Genomic DNA, 19,297 nt, shown 5'->3' on the forward strand with positions numbered 1-19,297 from the left:
CTGTGTTGGAAGGGTGAATGGTTGAGGGTTCACTGTCTCAGAGGCAAGGTGGAAAAAATGCAGTAGCTGACACTGAAGAAGTTAGCACAACAGTTGCAAAATTAAGTTTGTGACCTTGGTCATGTCATTATAATTCAGCTGCTTTTCTGTCTGTGAAATGGTAATCTTGCTAACAGCTTAGTTATTATGAGGTAAAGCATCCCCCCCCCCCCGCCCAAAAGGATATATAAACCTTTAAAAGGCAAGGGGATTCCTTTGTATATGTTTGGTATGATTTGCTGAGTGATATTTTCTTCCTAATCTCTCAGTTTCTTGGACCTGGAGCTGTGGACAAAAATTTGGGCAAAGGAGGTTCACACAGTGACCCAGTTCCCACGATCAAAGCATGCTCATGGGTCATTTGAGGGGTGTTTAACCCTCTATCAAGCCATGGCACTCGGCTTCAGATGACATGATATGCCAGGGCCGGGCAGTGATTATGCAAATTGCGACTGGCATATACCGCAGCTCACAACAAGCCACTATGGCTTGTTTTGATTTTGCGAACTGGCCCAGAGAAATCATTTGCCTGCTTAAAACAGCTTAATTTTGTAACCTCACACTAGTTTTGTGTATTGTGTTTTATTCTGTTAACTGTTATGATCAGGCGGTTTAAGAATGTAAATCAATCAATCAATCTATGTTCATTTAGGCTTTTACAGTACTTCAGCATCCTTCAATAGAGGCCATTAGAGGAATAAAAACACATCGGTATTAATTATTATTAATGAATTAGCATTTTGTATCATTCTGCCAGTAGGCAATGAGAATTTTCCTTGCATAGTTTGGTGGGGCTTAAGTGGAGAAACTGATTTTTTAAAAACAACATAGTCCCAACTCTCCCCGGTTTGCTTTTGTACTCTAAAATGCATTGCATCTTGAACTTGTTGAAATAGGTTTATAGCCTCGTAATTAGCACAGAGAGGGCTTGTTTTTTAAAAAGGAGGAAATCTTGCTGCTACGGAAACAGAAATTGATAAGATACCACAAAGCTGTTACAAAGTCCTTATTCTGAATTGTTTACTTTTTTCATGGATTTTGTAGTTCATTGCTCATCTTGGTATATACATAAGGAACAGACAAAACACCCCATTCATATTGGATGGAGTATTAGGCAAAAAGCCTAATGTGGGTTAGGGTGCAATCCTATGCATGTTTAGACAGAAAAAACATCCTATCTCCTATCTTCCCTTCAGCCAGCCTTGCTCCCTGGGGCATACTGGGAATTGTAGGGTTTTTTTCTCCTGTCTAAACACGCATAGGATTGCACCCTTAAGGACATATATTTCAATTTAAGATGCATTTGTTCCATCAGCAAACAGATCAAGGTATACTGAAATATTGCAAACAATATTAAGCCAGCTCTATGTTCTATATAGTTTTCTTGTGCTCCCATCAAATTGATGGAAAAATATTGCCCCAGCATATCAAGGCAAGTATGCTAGGGCAAACTTTTAATATTGTGTGATGAAACAAACCAGACCAGTCTACAGAAACTGCAGGTCTGTTCAGGACTGTACCACTGCTTTAGAATTATGCCACTTCCCTATGTGTGTAGGGAAGGGTGGATTTCACACATTTGAATGAACAGAAATGTACAAAAAATGAACATAAAAAGCTAGCACATTAGCTAGAAGGTTAGGATATACTTCTTTCTGATAAGCTAGTCTTCTGGGTTTGGGGATTAAAAAGTAATAATAATGGGTGAACATTAAATCATGCAATTCCCCTCGTGCAGTCTGTAGCGGCATCGACGAGGAACAATTTTTCACTATGATCTCCAGTTTGTGTAGACTAACCATTTCAACCTAATTGCAAAATATAAATCAAAGTATGTTAGCTGCTCATTTTAGATCTTAAAGAATACAATTTTAAAAATGCTGGATACTGTGGGAATGAATTGTTAAAGGGTGAAACTACATATGATGCTCATTGGTGTGTAGCTTTTCCCAGAATTTTTCTGCTGCTGCTGCTGCAAAATGCAGTCATGGAGGATTCAGTCTCCAGTACAAGACCAGGCAGGAAGAGAGGAAAGGGGCTTCTTAACCCCTTTCCCGCTGTGGTGTTTTTAATGCTAAAAATCACCCTGTTTTTCTCCTCACAAGGGAAAAGATATGGGTGTATGTATTAGTCCTGTCTTGGGTGTGGGAAGCAGGTTGGAGGGGCAATTCTGTGAGGAAAAACTGCTAGAGTGGTACCCATATCTTTTCCCACATAGATGGAAAGGCTGTTTGGGGGAGTGACTCTTAGGGAAAAAATACAGAAGGGGGAGGATTAAGAATCTCCTTCCCTCTTTCATGGGTCTTTGTCTGTAGCATGCACAAAGGATTGCATCCAGTGTTATTCCTACTTGGAGTAGCCCCTTTGCAATGAATGAGACTTAAGTTAGGCTAACATTGGATACAACCCAAAGTCTCTAGGAAAAAAGTTTACATGACTGTGGTGTCAGGAATGATGGATCTGTAATGGTCTATAGTTTCCTTGTGCACTCCTCAATTAGATGCATCTGAGGATTCTTTTTAAAATGAAGATGTTACACTTTACATTTCATCTTCTGATCTGCAAAGTAACGAGAATGAAGAATTCATGCCTTTAAAAACAATGTGTGTGTTTATGGGGGTGGGGAGGGGAGAGGAGAGAACCCTTTTCCAGTTTATGTACTGCATATGATTTACAGAACATAATTTTGAAATAATAAAAATATTTGTGGAACCTTAAAGGCTAAAGACTAACTTAACCCTAAACTACCATGCTTAGAAATTGATCTTCTAGAAAGGTTATGGCTTTGTTCTTGGGACATCCTTTTTGTAAAGTATTGCCAAGGATTTCTCAAAAGCATCTGACAAACTGAATGGAACTTGTAAAACAGTTTCTGTGTTTTCTAAGCTAGAAAAGATTTAGCCTGAAAAGTTATAGTCCCCTCCCACCCAGCCCTACTGCTGGATCCATGCAGTATTGGAGTCTAATCATAAAAGCCAAGAATTCTTCTTCAGCATGCAAGAGATCAAAGTGCTGTTTCTTGTCTCTGGAGCGCCATAGAGCACTCAGCCATGCTACGGTGTAGAACTCAACTTATCTCATTCAAAATTGCCAAAAAGTTGATGTCGTCAGCCACTAATTAGATGTATTTGAATTGAGGAATCCATTTTTGGCAGCTAATACTGTTATTATGTGCTTCAGTGTGAATCTTTAGTGGAGTTGTTAAATTGTGAGAGTCTGAATTCATCAGACATTACGAAAAGCTAGTGGGTTATTTTGTTCATTTGTACAGAAATCTTGTGGAGAAGGGCAGTGTCTTTCTTACTTAGATATTTGGTGAGTGGATGGTCCTTTCTCTCATCTTTCCTTCCCGAGGATGAACATACAAAGCTGCCCTATAGAGCTATATTCTGCGTTAAGTAAGAAACAAGGTTTAGAAATGATAAGCTCTTCCTATGGAAGAGATCTGCTGTACCATTTCTACCCATTGATATGGGTGTATATGTGTGTGTATGTACACATATGTTCATCTGTTGTTGACCATAAGAACCTGCATTATACTGAGCACAGGTCTTTTCCAGCCCTGATACCAAGGATTAAACCTGGGGCTTTCCGCATACAAAACACATGCTTTACCATTAAACTGTGATCCTTTCCTAAATATGCAGCTTCTCTGGAGATCTGAAACATATTGGGTCTGATGCTGTGTGAAATTGTGCACACTCTCTTCCCATCTTAGGCAAGAATGAGTAAGCATATGCTGCAATTCCACAGAAGCACACACAAAAAAAGGCAGAATATGATATTATGATATTCAGCATAGAATTCATGTTTCTCAGAAACTCAGTTGTCATTTTTTTAAAACCAATTTTTCTAACCCTTATGGCTAAAAGTTGTGCTTGAAAATGTGTGGGTACTGTCTGCTGAAATCTTTAAAAGTCAGAGAGGTAGCTGACTGTGACTAGCAAAACCAGAATAAATTATGGAAATTCATTCAGTTTGCATAATCCATGTGAGTTGCAGAATTCAGCTTTGCTTAGCAATGAATTTGGGTTGCCTGAATGCAGAATTTTAGTGGGTGTGATCCAGACTTCCCATGCGTGGAGTGCCTCTCACAGGACACTCCGCTGGAGGAAGGCAGGGAGATATGAGTTTTGCCAATTCCTGCTTCTACCCCCAGTGCCATGTCACATGCTGTTGCGGAGGGTTCCCTGAACCCCGGGAGCAGCTTTTTGGAAGGCCCAGGGGATTGCCAGGGGACATCTCCTGCCCTTCATCCATTGGGAGCCCCACTGGATCTGCAAACAGAAGGAGCCCTTCCATTTGTGGAACGGCATGTCTGGATCTAACCCAATATCTTTTACACGCAGTCCTGGCTTTAGGATGCTATCCAGAACACAGTGTGCTTGCATTTCCTTGAGTATATCTTATACATATAGTTGTGTAATAGAAAAGCACAAAGTTGTTGATAGTCTGGCGCTCTGAATAGGTTCAGGGTTGTCCAAATTCTAGTTTATGTTATGTTTGCGGTTTATTGTGCCTCGTCTTTTCTGAGCATTTGCTTCCACTCAGAAAATGCTACTTTGGATTGTAGTTACAGAGCTGATGTTGTCTACACCGTCCACAACACAATTAACACCTTTCGGGATCACATTATGAAAAGCAATGCATCACGTCTCCCAGTAGAGTTATTCTTTTGTAGCTCTATCAGTTTCTAACCAGAAAATAATAATTAAAAAAGCCCAATCCTCTTCTCAGGGTAGGCTTTGTGAGGAAATGGGCTTTTCGTCTGTGAGCAAACAGTATATTTAATTATGCTTTCCCCTTCTCTGATCCAATCTTACTACCCACTTAGGCCTTTTTTCCACCCTACACTTTTAAAACAAAGCAGCTGATAAAATATTGAACCCATGAATTTTATTTCATTTTTTTATGAAAAAAAGGTGCGAATTCAGTCGGGTTATCTGCCTATCTTGTTTGTGAAATTTTGTGCTGTCTTTGCTGCATAGGCTGTGACTCCCAAATCTTCCGCAGCTCTATTTCCATATTCCTGCGTGCTTGTTCTTTGTTAATCACTTGGCAAGCGCTTATTTGAATATTAAAAATTTCTTTAATCATCAAAGGCAGGAGCACAGCTTCATGAATATTCATATTTTTTTTTTCTCTTCAGACTGGATTCTAGTTCATTACCCTGCAGTAAAGCCAAACAGTCATCAATCGCGCTCATTACTGCCGCTGGCGTTTTGATTGGCTGCCTGCTGCTGGTAGCTTTCTCTCCCCCCTCCTCCCGCTTTTCTCTGTGAGCTGTCGTGTACCTGCCAACAACAACAACAACAAGGAAAAAACCCCAACAATGCAAGAATAAATTTTTCTGGTTGAAAAACAACTTCGCAAACTTGTCATATAGTCCTCAACACTCCACCCTCCCCATTTCTATTTTATTTTATTTTAAATTGAAAGAGCGATTTTTTTTAAAAGGGAGAAACTTGAGCTTCAGAGATGAATATTTGTCAAGAGAGTTGACGTAAGTTTCATTTGCATAATGACTTTGTACTTCTGCATTAATAAAATTTGCATATGAAGCCATGTTAATTACTCCTGATCATGCTTTTTGCATTCATGCATAGTAATTTTCTCCGACTTGTGAGAATTAATGTCTTGGCATGGGGGGGGGGGATAGACGAGGGGGAGGTAGTAAGGGGACTGTCAAGTTTCTGTGCCAGTGTCCCTCACTTACAGCCTCTGTTCTACTTGCTCTCAACATTGCTTTTCTTGATCTATGACTCATTTATATCAAATCAGTAGAAATCCTGACTATAAAGAAATGTATCAGTTCAGAAGGAATCCTTGCTTGCCAGAAAAAAAAAATTGCAAGCAAGTCTCAAGATGTGGGTGAACTTGAAGAGACTAGTAGATATCACTCATTGTTTGATTCTTGATTGAGTATTCAAAAACTTGCGCTACATGCGTGTTTGGTTTGAAAGATATGGCTTGTGCATGGGTACGTCTGAGCATGCATCTGCAGTTTTGAGCATGTATCTGCAGTTTTGAGTACCCTTCTACATCTTTGCACATGTTCTGCATATTTGCGCATCTTATCTCTGTGTGCCTTGCTTTGTGTGTTCTCTTACAAGTATTTGAACCTCTGAATAAGCCTCCTTATATGTGTATAATTTCATATGGGATGCAGAGGTGTAGGGATGTGTGTGTGTGTGTGATATAAATTCTCCACTTTTTTTAAAAAGCACTGTTATGGAAAACAATCCACTTTTTTATTGCAATAGGAAAGAGGCAGTGAATCAACCTGTTTTTGTAAAGGCTTTACCAACTTTCTTTGAGATTTTAGCAAAAGGAGGATCACTGTATATGAGTCATGTGTGTAGGCATGCTACAAGGTCAATGGAAAAGCCTAGAAATAGCAGAAATAATTATACACAGCTCTTTCTGGAGGCAACGATACAACTGTAGCTTTCAGCTGGTGACCAAGACAGACATTGTTACTTTTAGGGCACAATCCTATGCATGTTTAGACAGAAAAAAAACCTCCTACAATCCCAGCATTCCCCAGCCAGCATGGCTGGGAGTTGTAGGAGGTCTTTTTCCCCTGTCTAAACTTGTATAACATTGCCCACTTAAAGACTTCAGACCTTCTTGTGCCATCCATCCATCCATCCATCCATCCATCCATCAGTCTAGCTGCAGGTATGCTCTTAGACAAAAAGGCAAATGAATGTCAGGAGCCAGTACAATTCCTTGTTGGACTGGACTTTAATTTGTTGGATAGTTGGATAGCCTTGGGCATACTGCTGTCTTAAAACAACAAGGGCATTTGCACACATGGGATTTGAAACAGCTCTTGTTTCATTCCTTTTGTAATGTGAATATAAAAACTGCAGTGGCAGGAATGTTCATTTGCATTACAAATTCCTCTCCTCTCTTTTTTCTTCTGCATTTACAGTGGCTAGATATTAACATAAACATAGCGGATAGAGGTTCAAAGGTGATTTATGGCTCACATGTCACAACACTCCCAAGCCACTTCCACATCTTACTGTAGTCAGCAGATACACACCTGTATACCACATACACCTGCATTCTATTGAGAGCCATAGTAATCTCTTTTTAATTGTATGGATGCTGTGTGTCTATTGCATGGGATGGGATCCAGAGTAATTGTGGCTCCCTGTGAACCATAGATAGGGTTTGCATGATCACTGGAGCCCACTGTGGCTAATTTAAGCCATGGTGGGTTGTGGTGCGTGCTGGTGGCCATTTTGAATATTCAGCCCCCAGTGGGGGGTTGCCATGGTTTGCCATGTTGTCCCAACAACCCTCAAATAACCCATGGTCTGTTGTAGGGTTATTTATGATGTGCACAAGGTTAAAAAAAGAAAAGAAGAAGATGCCTTACATATATTAAGAAGAACATACCATGTACACATAATACACGTACATTCTGTTTCCATCATACTTGAAGCAGCCTGTACTCCTCCAGTCAATTAAATGGGAATAACAACAGCCTAGCTTGGAAGACTTTTGTGAGAACTGCAAATGATTCTCACAGCATTTACACAGCCACATTTGAAACAAGGATGCAAATGGCCTTGTGTTAGCAGGGCACATGGAACATTAAGACCAGAAATACCTTAAAAAAGAAGCTATGACTCTTTCTGAAAGCATCTAAAGCAAAGAAAAAGAAAAGAAAAAAAATGAATACTAAAACCGGTGAATACTAAATGAATACTAAACCTTGCACAGGTTTTTTGTTTATTTTTAGATATGTGGGTACAGTTATGCATTAGCAGCATTTCCCACAGTTCCTAGATACAAATTAAAATAAATGAGGAACATACCTTAAATGTGGCTACTCAAGTCTTTTGTGTTGTAATGTTTTAAATTTCATTTGGATTTTGTGGTTTGACTTTCTTTGATTGCTCTTTCTTTTTGGCGGGGGGAAGGAGTAACTTAAGGGAACGGGAGAGGAAATACATTTTTTTTTCTTAGATGTGTTTGGTATTCATCATGTCTACAGTCTCAAACTCTTAGCTCCCATCTGCAGCAAAGATATTTAATCCAGGCCTAGGAACTCTGTTTCAGGAAATTCAGGTTCATTTGCATTTGGGGATGATTGGTGAAAGGTGGGGTAAAAATACAAGTGATAATTAATAATGGCAATAGTTCTGTTCTTTAAAATTTCAGTTCACCTTGTTGGGAACTAGCTTCTTATGCTGGATGCAGGCAGGCTGTGCTACAGAGATAGGCTGTGTTAATGGAGAGATTTTCTCTTCTTTCCCCTAATGGCCATACAGGAAAATCAAAGTATCAGAGAGATCGCATGTTCAAAAGCAAACTTAAATTCAAGCCACACTTATTGGCATTCTTCCATGAAAAGAGGGGGCACTTATAAGAAATAGCTCCCGATATGGGAGACTCCAGTTCTAAGTCTTGTTTCCCTCTGGAAAAAATTAAAATAGAAACACCCAACTAAAATTAAAGCTAGTTCTTCTATTGTACTAGTTCTGAAAGTGACTTGGCCACAAACTGTAGTTTTATATAATATGTTGTCCTAAAGAGTACACCAGTCTGAAGAACAGATAGATTGTATTCTGTTTCCTAGTATATCCCTGTAGAATAGCGGTGACTATCTACAAAAGGTTCTCATGGCTAGATTTGGTTATGTTGTTGTTTTAACAAGGAAGCACTAATGGAAGTGCTACTTCATGTGATCCAAGGCTGATCGGCCCTAGTATTGAATATAGGTTTTAGAGAAGAGCTGTTGGCCTTTGTTTCTAATTAATAAATGTTGACTGCTTGCCTTTATTTGAGGTTTGTAAACTTTGATTGTAAACTTCACTGAGCTGCGTTGGGGTTTTTTCTTTCTTTTGCACGCTTAGGTTTCTTTTTCTAAAGTTTTTTTTTATACTTCTGCAAACTTTGAGGTTACTTAGAGCATACTGATGCCTCTTGTGCATGGATGTTGCCATTTTGGTTATTTAAGGACTGGCACTCATAGCGCTGAGACGGTTATTAGTATATATGATGATGGTGATGATGTAGAATTCTTTGGGGGATGGGAGTGCAGGTTGGATTTTCCAAGAGCAGAAGCAAATTTAGAACTTTAGACTTTGCCATAATTTGTGTAAGAATCTACTGCTTCTAAAAAAGCATTGCCTGCTTTGAACGATGGGTGTACCATTGAAACCAATGACTAGTTACTGGGTACAAATTCATGAAATTCAGGGGCATAAATCTAAATGAAATGAGTTACGCTCTCAGTGCATATCAGCGGGGCTTGTGTTGATTGTGCACATACTGTGTATTTCAACTGCTTGTAGTTGAGGTTGTATTGTTCAGTAATACATGATATGATGAAGAATACAGGAAGATGTAACAAAAAAGAGAGATGTATTCATGTAAATTGTAAGGAAAATGAACGTAACATGCATAACCACCAAGTGACTCCTCTTGCTTTCCACATTCCTTTATATAACAAGCTTTGGTTCTCTCCAAAATCCAGGGTAAATGTTAGACATGTGATGTGATTAATCCTGAAGTCTTTTAAAGCTAGATCATCACAAGAGGCACAACTGGAACGATTTAAAAAGAAGTGTCCTTTGGTGTTTGTACAAAGCAGTTAATATGGTCAAAAATCTCCTCCCCATCTCTCTGATGGGGACACTGCGTGCAGATACCATGTAGCCTTTACAGTTGGTCTGAGGAGCAACATCAGGGATGTAATTACAGGGTGCTCAGGTGCTGAGCTGGATAAAATATAAAACCACTGTATTTTCTACAGTGAAAAGATAAACAAAATGTCTTTATCGTTTTAGCCAACAGATACGTTGTCGTAGTCGTTCCTGAGGAAAATGGTTTACGTGTTCACCTACACTTTTTAAAAACCTACAATTCAGTTATCAGATATTATTGGGGAATGGTTTTTTTAAAGCATCATTCTAGTCTGTAATTGATGAAACCTAATTTTATTATTATGGGAGATTTATTTTCTTTGAAAATATTTAGTATTTACCTGAAATTTGATTGAATTTTATTTATTTATTTATTTAAAGTATTTTTTTAACCTTTGCTCTTGGTATTAGTGAGGCATAGAGGTCTACAGCCATGTTGGATTCCATAGTATAGTGTTTCTCATCATTCCATATACTTATCTGCTGTTGTTTAGAATAATCTTCCTCATCTGTTTTCCCAGTAAGAATCACTTTGGTCTAACAGAGGAAGGCTGTAACCCTGATTGTCTCAGGGTCAGATTGGCATCCACTCAAAAGCCCGAGGGCTGTGTGACTCAGTGCAGGAGGTACCTGCCACCCTCATATTTAATAGAGGTGTGGTTTGTGGAGACAGACTGCACAGCCTCGGTCAGAATAAGTTGCCCTGCATGTTGAGGCCTGTGGCATTTGTACATTCTGGTTCCTTCCACATCAAGGTGATTCAAATGCTAGAGAGATGTTTGGAACGAAAACGTTTGAATTGTTTGTGCTTCTACTTACTAGACCTTGTGCGTAAATGGCCTCTTGAAATTCTCCGCCCTGTTTGTGGGCAGATGAATTTTTCTAGTGGGAGGAGAAATTTTCCAACTGTTTCTCAGGGGTGAGGCTCACCATTAGCTGTGGCAATAACACAGCTCCCCCCCCCCCAGTTTAGTAGTCTGGTCACCATTTTATTAATTTAGGGTGCAATCCTATGCATATTATGACAGAAAAATGTCTTAGGATTGCATAAGATTGCACCCTTATCAATTAAAATATTTCTAACCTGTCCAATATCAAAAGTTCCCAGGGTGGGATACAAAAAGACTATTTGAAATTTTGCATCCTTCACCTCCCTTGACCTAGCTTTGCTCTGAGACATGGGGATGTGTAATGGCGGTCATCACAAAAAAAATGTTGACGAATATTCAGAGAAAATTTTCCAGAGTGGACTTATTGCTGTTATTGATTTCATTTCTATACTGCCCAATAGCCAAATCTCTCTGGGCAGTTCACAAAAATTAAAACCAAAAAGCACACAGTAAAACAGTATAAAATATAAAAGCACTAAAACCACAATAGAATACAACCAGAATAAAACAAGAATAAAACCTAGCAGCAATGCAGGGATTTAAAATACAGATTTAAAACAGCAGAGGTAAAAGACTAGAAATCTACAATGCTAAAATGCCATGGAAAATAAAAAGGTCTTCATCTGGCGCCGGAAGGAATACGATGTTGGTGTCAGGCGAACTTCACTAGGGAGCTCATTCCACAGCCGGGACTTGTTTTCTGGTATCTAGGGGGGCAGAGTGTGGGAGAAGGGATAAAGAAAAACCTCAGGTATTTTCTCAGAAAAAATATCCCCTGAAAAATTTCAGCTCAGCTCTACTGTTGTAATGTGCCTGGTTGGCTATGATAGCTGAGCTCCAGGGATTATTTAGTGTGACATAGTGGTTAGCTATCAGTCGGAAGTCATCTCTCTTCTTAGCTATAAACTTACTAAAGCTGCCTTAAGACAAGATGCTATTTCTTGACTTCAGCCACCCCTCCTTCCCCCAGTAATACAGTCGTAATAAGACTGTCCTCCTTGACAGGATTGTGCTGAAGATGTATGCAAACCTCTTTTAATGCTTAGGAAAACCAGTGTATAAATACTAAACGTAATTATTACATTGCTGCCCATGACTGCCCTAGAGGTGAGGCTACCTCTGATGTGTGACTTCTGTAACTTCTGAATCACCCTCCAGTTGCACTACCACTCCGTTCCCCCTCTAGGAAGCTTACAAGTGATTATTGTGGTGAACAAAGGACGTGTGGAGAACCAACAGCTCAGACTTTCAAGTCTCTCTGTCTAACAGGCATATTTCCAGGTTCCGGTGCAACAGAGTTGAATGAACAGTGCCAACAGTGACTGTACTTTCTCACCCCCCCTCCCATAAACCAATGTTTACAACCCTGAATATTTAAAATAATTTTGGGAAGCCTCTCTTGTCTACATATCCTTCTTGATGCATTGAAAGATCCTGCCATTACTACTGTGATTTCCTAATGATGAGCAAAGTTGTTTTGTATATTTAGACATCCCAAGTCTGCCATCTGCTTTCATTGGTTTGGCACAAAAAGTCATATCCAGATTGTAATGTAGACACAGTTCCTATCAGTGACTTTTACCTGTTTGTGTAGCAATTTGAAGTCCGATCAAAAGGATGCAAAAGAAAAGAAGAATAATCCCAAGAGTCCAGAGAGTTTATTAAAAAATGCTACTCACCAAAGCACACAAATTTTATCCTTGATGCTTTGGAGCTCAAGTATTTACGCCGGGGATTTAGACCCTTCACTTGTGGTTTTGGCAACAGCTTCACACAAATGTTTTGCCCTGCTAGTCTCTTAGCCATTTAAGATAAATGACAAAAATCAAACACAGTCCATGCAGACTAGAGTTCGGGATACTCTGCCAAGGATGAAGTACCCCAATTGGATTTGCATGTGTAGCTATCAGATCACCACACTAGCTGTAGCTTTCAAATGGGGACATGTGAGATGGAGAAGCATTAGGGGGAAAATGCTATTTTGTAATGCTGTTCAATTTATGGGGAGTTTAATCTTTCTTGTCGGTGTTTGTATACTTGGAAAAAATCTTTGTACAGAGTAGTCATCATTCAAAACTAGCAGTTGCCTAATGATGATCCATTGCCAATATGATGGGGTCCAAACAGAAGGAGAAAATTGTGGCAAACTCAAAAATTACTTTTTGATATCTCAGAGAATCCTTATCTTAATGGGAAACTGGGAGAAAAAGTTTTGTGTGGTAGAAGATGGATATTGGAGATAGATATGACTAGCCTCTTCTCCCATTTCCCTTTGTGACTTGATAATGCCCTTGGCATGTCAAATGTGAATAGAGAGGTATCTTCATTGTGTGCTCTCTACTATTTGGTTTGTTCTGTTCCTTGATGCCTAGATGTCTTCTAGGCACCGCAACCTAGACATGTCTTTTATTTCAGTACTGGCTGATCAAAAGCAAGTGTGCAGTTGTTTCAGCTGTTATTGTTAAATGCAGTTTATCTATATATCTGTTAGATTTTAAAATTATTGCTGTCTGCCATGAGCTCTGTGCAGAAGTCACAATAGAAATCTGCATAAAATAAACTTGCCAGCCTGTGAGACTCAGAAGTTTCTGAAAGATGTTGCTTGTGATTATTAACTACCCGAGCTGAAAGGCTTCAGGTAAATATTGCCTGCAGCCAGAGCCATAGCTACTGAAAATCGGTATACTGCAGCCTGACTGAGTTCTAATCAGTACTGACTAAAAGTTAACTTTATACGATGTGTGTGTGTACATTTGTATGCTTTTATTTAATTGCTTAAGCCGTAGCGCTACGTTCTGACTACTGCCAAGAGAGCAAGAGGGAAAGTGTTTCCAACAGAGCAAGAGCAGAGACTAAATACAGTTTTAAATAACAGATGATTTCTAGATGTGTGTGTATGCTTTTTAAATGAATAATACAATCTGAGGATACAAGGCCATTTTTCAGCTATTAGGGGAAAAAGAAAGGTTGCTGTGTTCGTTAGAGACCTGGTGTGGGAAACGGAATACATAAAGGGATTGTGCAGAATGTGTTTCTGGCTGCAGTTCAAGTGGCAAGGAAGCCACAGTGGCCCATGAATGCTTTTTTCTGGTACCTTGATTCCTGGCATCTCTGTTGAAGCCGCTTGAGCTGTGAGTTGCTGCACTTTGTCTGTGCTGGTGTGCTGAGTCTGGTTCAGCGGTAGCTCAGCAAACAGCCCTCCCCAGCTCTCTGTTGGCCAGCTGCATTAGGACAGCCATAAAACAATAATCCCTCTTTCGATCCGGTTCCTAAGCACATGCCCTGTGGCTCTGGCAGGCTCCCTTGGTTCTCCTCTACACCGCCTCTAAAATAACACCTCTTATTGGTCCACTCAAGCCCCTTCCTGTCAGCTCTTCCACATTTGCCTGTTGAATAGCTTGTATTACTTCATAGCAGCGGAAAAGTTGCTTGGAACCCTACCTGGTGTATTGTGGCACGAGCTTTCACAAGTAAAAGCCTATTTTATTAGATGTAGGGTTGCTACTTTTTAACCTGGCAAAATAAGGTTAGCCCAGCTCTTGAGTAGGCAAAATGAGTAGGACCTCAGGGTGCTGTTAGCAACCCCAGTATAATCACAGTTGAATACAGTGTTGGAAAACTAGTGTCTAATTGTCGTGATTTCTTTGTACAAGTAATCTGGGTGGTTTTCTTTAGGACAAACAGGTCAATAACAGTTATATATTTCTATAACATGTATTTATATTTCTATAAAACAACTGGCATGTTCTTTTTAAAGCACATTTTCTGCTTGATGCCTCCAGAAATGAAACACACCATTTTGGAGGCTGAAGTGACAGATGTTTGTTAGGATGCAGACAATTCTGCTACACAATATAGCTAAAATCCATCCATAAATGTTCTGCTTATTCTAGATAGAGCTCCTAAAAATATGAATAATTCATACAGAGTTATAAACAGGGGATGACCCTAATCTAGAGATAGACTGAGAAGGCGGTAGGTGTATATCCACCCATGGCTTGAGAGGTATTGAGAAGGGGAATAAAGGAAGGTAACCCCATAAGAACTAGAGACAGTCTGTACACATATTTAGATTTATTGTCACCTGCATTGTGAAGGCTTAGGGCAGGCAAGAAAAGGACTCGTCCAGCAAACGGGGGGGGGGGGACCCCTCAGCCCAGATAAACCACATAAAATAAATTAATGGTAATTGAAATCTATTATTCTCATGAGAGGCACTAAGTAAAATTTTCCAAATCTCTTCTGGTCTCCCCCATAATAACTGCAGGAATCAGTTCTCCTTGAACTTTCAACCTATATCTCTCTACCCTGTGAGTTTGTTAAGCACATGTGCACAGTAAATTAGGCACAGCAGTTGTACATCAGTCCTGTTCTCCACCTTTCCCTTCCAACATAGGTACCACTGACAGATTTTTCTATTGTTTTTTCCTCAGGGCCGTCCAGGCCTGCAAAGCTGCCGGCGGCCTCCATAACTGCCTCCTCCCACCCTCACACATCCGTGATCGCACCGCCACCTCTCCGTGCTCTCACCTCAATCCCGCCCTGCCTGAGCCTGCCCTGCTGTGGTGCGCGCGCAGTGTCAGTTGGCGGGTCTCAGAGCGAGACATCAGGCACATTTGGATGTCATTGTCAGTTGTCAGGTAACAGAAACATTTTATTGTCACTATCAGCTGCCAACATGATGTGTCCTCTTTACTATGGGAGCATCATTTCCGTTTAGATATGTAAGGGCACAGCTAAAGTACTGTAAAACATCTCCCCACCATTTCTAAGGCAGGAATTGAGGTTAGTTTGCTCTTCTCTTGGTCTTTTTGGGAGGCCTAGTTGACCTCAGATGTTGCCACCAGCCCTGTTGCTGCTGGTTTGTTTATGCCACAATGTGGACAAATGTCTGAGAATCCACGCACAAATGTGATACTCTGATATCAAGATTTCATCTCTCTGGGCTTTATACTTTAAGCTTAATTGCATAACATTTATCATCTGAGGTCTTTCTTCCTAATGATTTGCGTTCTTCAGATATCATAGGCACATGGCATACTTGTGGTCCACACACTTTCCCTACACTGCTATTTAAAAAAAAAAAGTTTGTCATTAATTTCTTCCTTGCTTCGTCAGTTCCTTGTATGAAATACAGTGTTGGACAGAGAGGGCACTGTACACCAAGGGTGGGCAACATGCGGCCCACAGCTGCATGCAGTCCCCACTGCCCCCCAAGGGCAGCCACCACCACTCCCCATTGCTGCTCACTACCCCTATATTTTCTTTTTATAAAAAGGAGAAAAAGTTGCAGTCTTAGAACAGACAACTTTAGTTTGTTTTTCCCCTTTTTCTAATTTTTTTGTGGTGCAGGGAGCAGCGGGGATTGTGGTGACTGGTAGTGGTTCTGGCGATTGTGGTGGGGATATTGGCCTCCACACTGCCTGAAGTTGCCCGCCCCTACTGTACACATTAAAGGCCATTGAAAGAGTAGTCCAGCAATTCCACCCAAAGTTCAGCCTAAATCCTATAGGTATTATGGGAGATATTCAGTAGCTGAATGTGACCCTTATGAAAGTCCTTGTCTTATAATACTAGAGCCCAGGATCATTAATTGAAGCTGAATGGTGGGAGATTCAGGACAGACAAAATGAAGTACTTCTTCACAGAGCATCTCGTTAAATGATGGAGTTCTCTGCCACAAGGTGTTATAATGGCAGCTGGCTTAGATGGCTTTAAAAGAGGATTAGACAAATTCATGGAGGACAAGGCTATCACTGGCTACTAGTCATGATAGCTATATGCCACCCTTCCCCAACCTGGTGCCCTCCAGATATTTTGGACTTCAGTTCTGATCAACCCCAGTGAGCGTGGCCAATAGTCAGGAATGCTGGGAGTCACAGTCCAAAACATCTGGAGGGCACTAGGTTAGGGAAGGCTGCTATGCTGTTTTGGATCAAAGGCAGTATGCCTCTGAATACAGTTGCTAGGGAATAACACAAGGAGAGAGAGATCTGTTGCCCCATGTGTTGCTTGTGACCTTCACAGAGGCATCTAGTTGTCCACTATGGGAAACAAGATGTTAGACTACATAATTCTTTGGACTCTTATTAAGTAGAAAGTGCCCCAGTTCAATTGTACTTCATTCTTGAGAAAAAGTTATCACTGGCTGAGATCCTTCAAATCTTCAATTATTCTCCAAAGTAGGTTGAACTAAGTTCTGAACAAAGTGTGAATAGTGCCTTTTTGAGATGGTCCCACTGAGTTTTACCATTGTTCTCTGAGGTTTACTGCAGTGGTAGAGACCAACTATGGTAGGAGAATCCAGAGGATCCGTTTTTTCTTTTTTTTGTTTTTCATATCCTACATATTTTTTAAACAAACGTTCACAATATAAACAACAAAACAGTATCCCCATCACACTTGGTGTAATTCACAACTTTCCCCATGTGCTAATGTGAAATTTATAGAAAAGAGCGGGAAAGAAGGAAAGAAATTAAGTAGCAAATCAGTATGAAGAGAAAGGGAAAAAAAGAGACGGAGGAAGGAGACATAAAAGGAGAAAAGTGTGAGACCTAGGCCAACCAAAAATGAATGAAATGGAAGTACACGTATCATAGAATCATACAACAGTAGGGTTGGAAGGGGCCTATAAGACCATCGGGTCCAACCCCATGAGTTTCAGTATAAAAGCAAATCCTCACAATTCTTCCAAGTAAAAATGTTAGTTTCAGGAGTCTCTCTCCTTTTATAATACACTTTTCTCCACAATAAATGCAGTTGACACTTCTTTGTTTCGTGCAATCCAGACATCTTTCCTCAGGGTTGTGCTGCATATTGTTGTTATACATGTTTATTTATATAGCATATGGTGCTTTGCAAAGTATAAGAGGATTTGCACCTGTCCCAAGGAGTCTATAATCTAAAATAGATTGAAAGCTTCTGCTGTATTGTATTTTTCCAGCAGGCATTTTGTACCTGGGAAACAACTAGACTTGCTTCAGGTAGCATGTCAGTTACTACTGTTGTCCTGTGGAAGATGGGTGCTTGTGTTACATATGGGGTATTGCCTGCGATGTGAATGATGACATGTGACAAAACTATACCACCATGACGGACCGGTGCTATGGGTGGCACCACTTAGACTCTGCTCCTCCATATGTGAGAATTTGTTTGATGCAGGATCAAAAGTGATGATTTTGATGGGGTGGTTTCAGCACATACCTAGTTTGAAGACCAATTTCCATCTGTTGGATACTGTGATGAACTGAATGCAACCTCTTAGTTGCATAAAGACCTTCATAAAGGACCTTCACAATGTTTTTCACTTTTTTGCATGTGAACAAAATGTAGCAGCTGCTGCTGTTTTATTATTATGCCTTCCTTGTACATAGTACTTTAGAATAACAAGCCTAAATACAGGAATCTGATTGTAGGAGCTTGCAATCTAAATTAAACCAGAAGGAGCTTTACAGGAGGAGAGGGAAGGTAGCAAAAGATGAAAATGAGCAAATGCAGCCACACTTAATGTGTTTTCATTTGGGGGGATGACTGTGGACAAAGGCTTCATGGAAGAGGTATGAGCTGTGCTTGGAAAAAGATGAGGAGAGAGAGAGTATCATGTAGCTTTTCTGGGGGCTTCTTGACATGGAGCTTTTATCCTGCTATTGAGATTGTTCACTCACAGAAGTTTGCTGGCCCTTTAGATAATGCTGTTAACCTCCCGGGCGTCTTCTGCACTAAATAACCTTTATTCCATTTTTTAAAAGATTGGAGATAAGGAGCTATCAAATTACTGCACTTGAGTTCCCTCCATGAAAAAAGGAAAAGCTGCAATAAAAGGAGCTGGACCAATGAAACATATGGAAGACTCAGATACGGGGAGGAGGGGGAAAGGAAGAGTGTGTAAAAGGAGCCCTTCGTGATCCTCCATTTAAAATGGAAGCAGAAAGCCCGGTTTTAAATGTGGGATTTTAGGCTGGTGTAGAGATGCTCTGGTACAGAGTTCCAGGCATAAGTAACAGTAAGCAAGAAGGGACAGTGTCAAGAATGGGTTAATAGAGTAAAGCTTTTTGAGGGCTATTGGGATAGTCACCTATACCACAGCGCCTGGAGGTTGATGAGTTGGGCCATTTTTCAGCCTGGCAGCTCAAGGCCATGAGGTGCTCTGCCTGATTGGGAAAGTGATAACAGCTGTGCCTGGTGGGAAGATGCAACCTCCTTGGGAGGGTGGGATGGGGTGACCTGAGACTGAATTTGGATTGGGTGCTCCAAATCTGCCTGGGGTTGCTAGGGCTGGACAATAAAAAGAGAGCGAAGGAAGGGGCAGGTGTCTCTTCTGGCCCTGACGGCACTAGGGTGTGCTACTGGTCGATGGCTATCCTGAGAGGTCCATACTTTGGTATGTATAGGATAGACTAGCTAGCTTTACTGTTTTACTCTTGGGAGTGTGCGCCTTGAGGTTTGGCATTTTTGGTTTTGTTTAGAGTTTTGTACTTGTTTGTCCTTGCTTGTAATTTCCTGTACAACCTACCACCTCTCCCTTCTTCCCTTCCCTTCGCCCTTTCCCTTTCCCTTTTCAATAAACCTTTATCCAACCTTCAGTTGGTGTGGTATATCTGAATAACTTCAGTGCTAAATACAGTGCCTATTGGCCTGGGTGAGAGCTACTGGGTTACTTTGGGGGAATTTGTGGCTGGGTTAGGCCTGACCTACCTTGCAGGG

The 19,297-nt window shown here is 40.5% G+C and overlaps 1 protein-coding gene across 8 annotated transcripts in view; it reads left to right on the plus strand.

The window, feature by feature from the left end:
* BCL11B (BCL11 transcription factor B) overlaps positions 1-19,297 on the plus strand; it is a 178,541-nt gene that overhangs the window by 75,884 nt on the left and 83,360 nt on the right. For 4 of the 8 annotated variants that reach the window (XM_084839360.1, XM_084839370.1, XM_084839381.1 and 1 more), the window contains exon 3: positions 15,028-15,234. The exons of the other annotated variants lie outside the window; for them this stretch is intronic. In XM_084839360.1, the coding sequence (XP_084695486.1) occupies positions 15,028-15,234 (207 nt within the window). The remainder of the gene's footprint in view (positions 1-15,027; positions 15,235-19,297) is intronic. 8 annotated transcript variants of the gene reach the window in all.

Source organism: Heloderma suspectum, chromosome 1, assembly GCF_057233095.1.
Source record: "Heloderma suspectum isolate Gila_16-S chromosome 1, 16-S_ref, whole genome shotgun sequence".
NCBI classification, from domain to species: Eukaryota; Metazoa; Chordata; class Lepidosauria; order Squamata; family Helodermatidae; genus Heloderma; species Heloderma suspectum.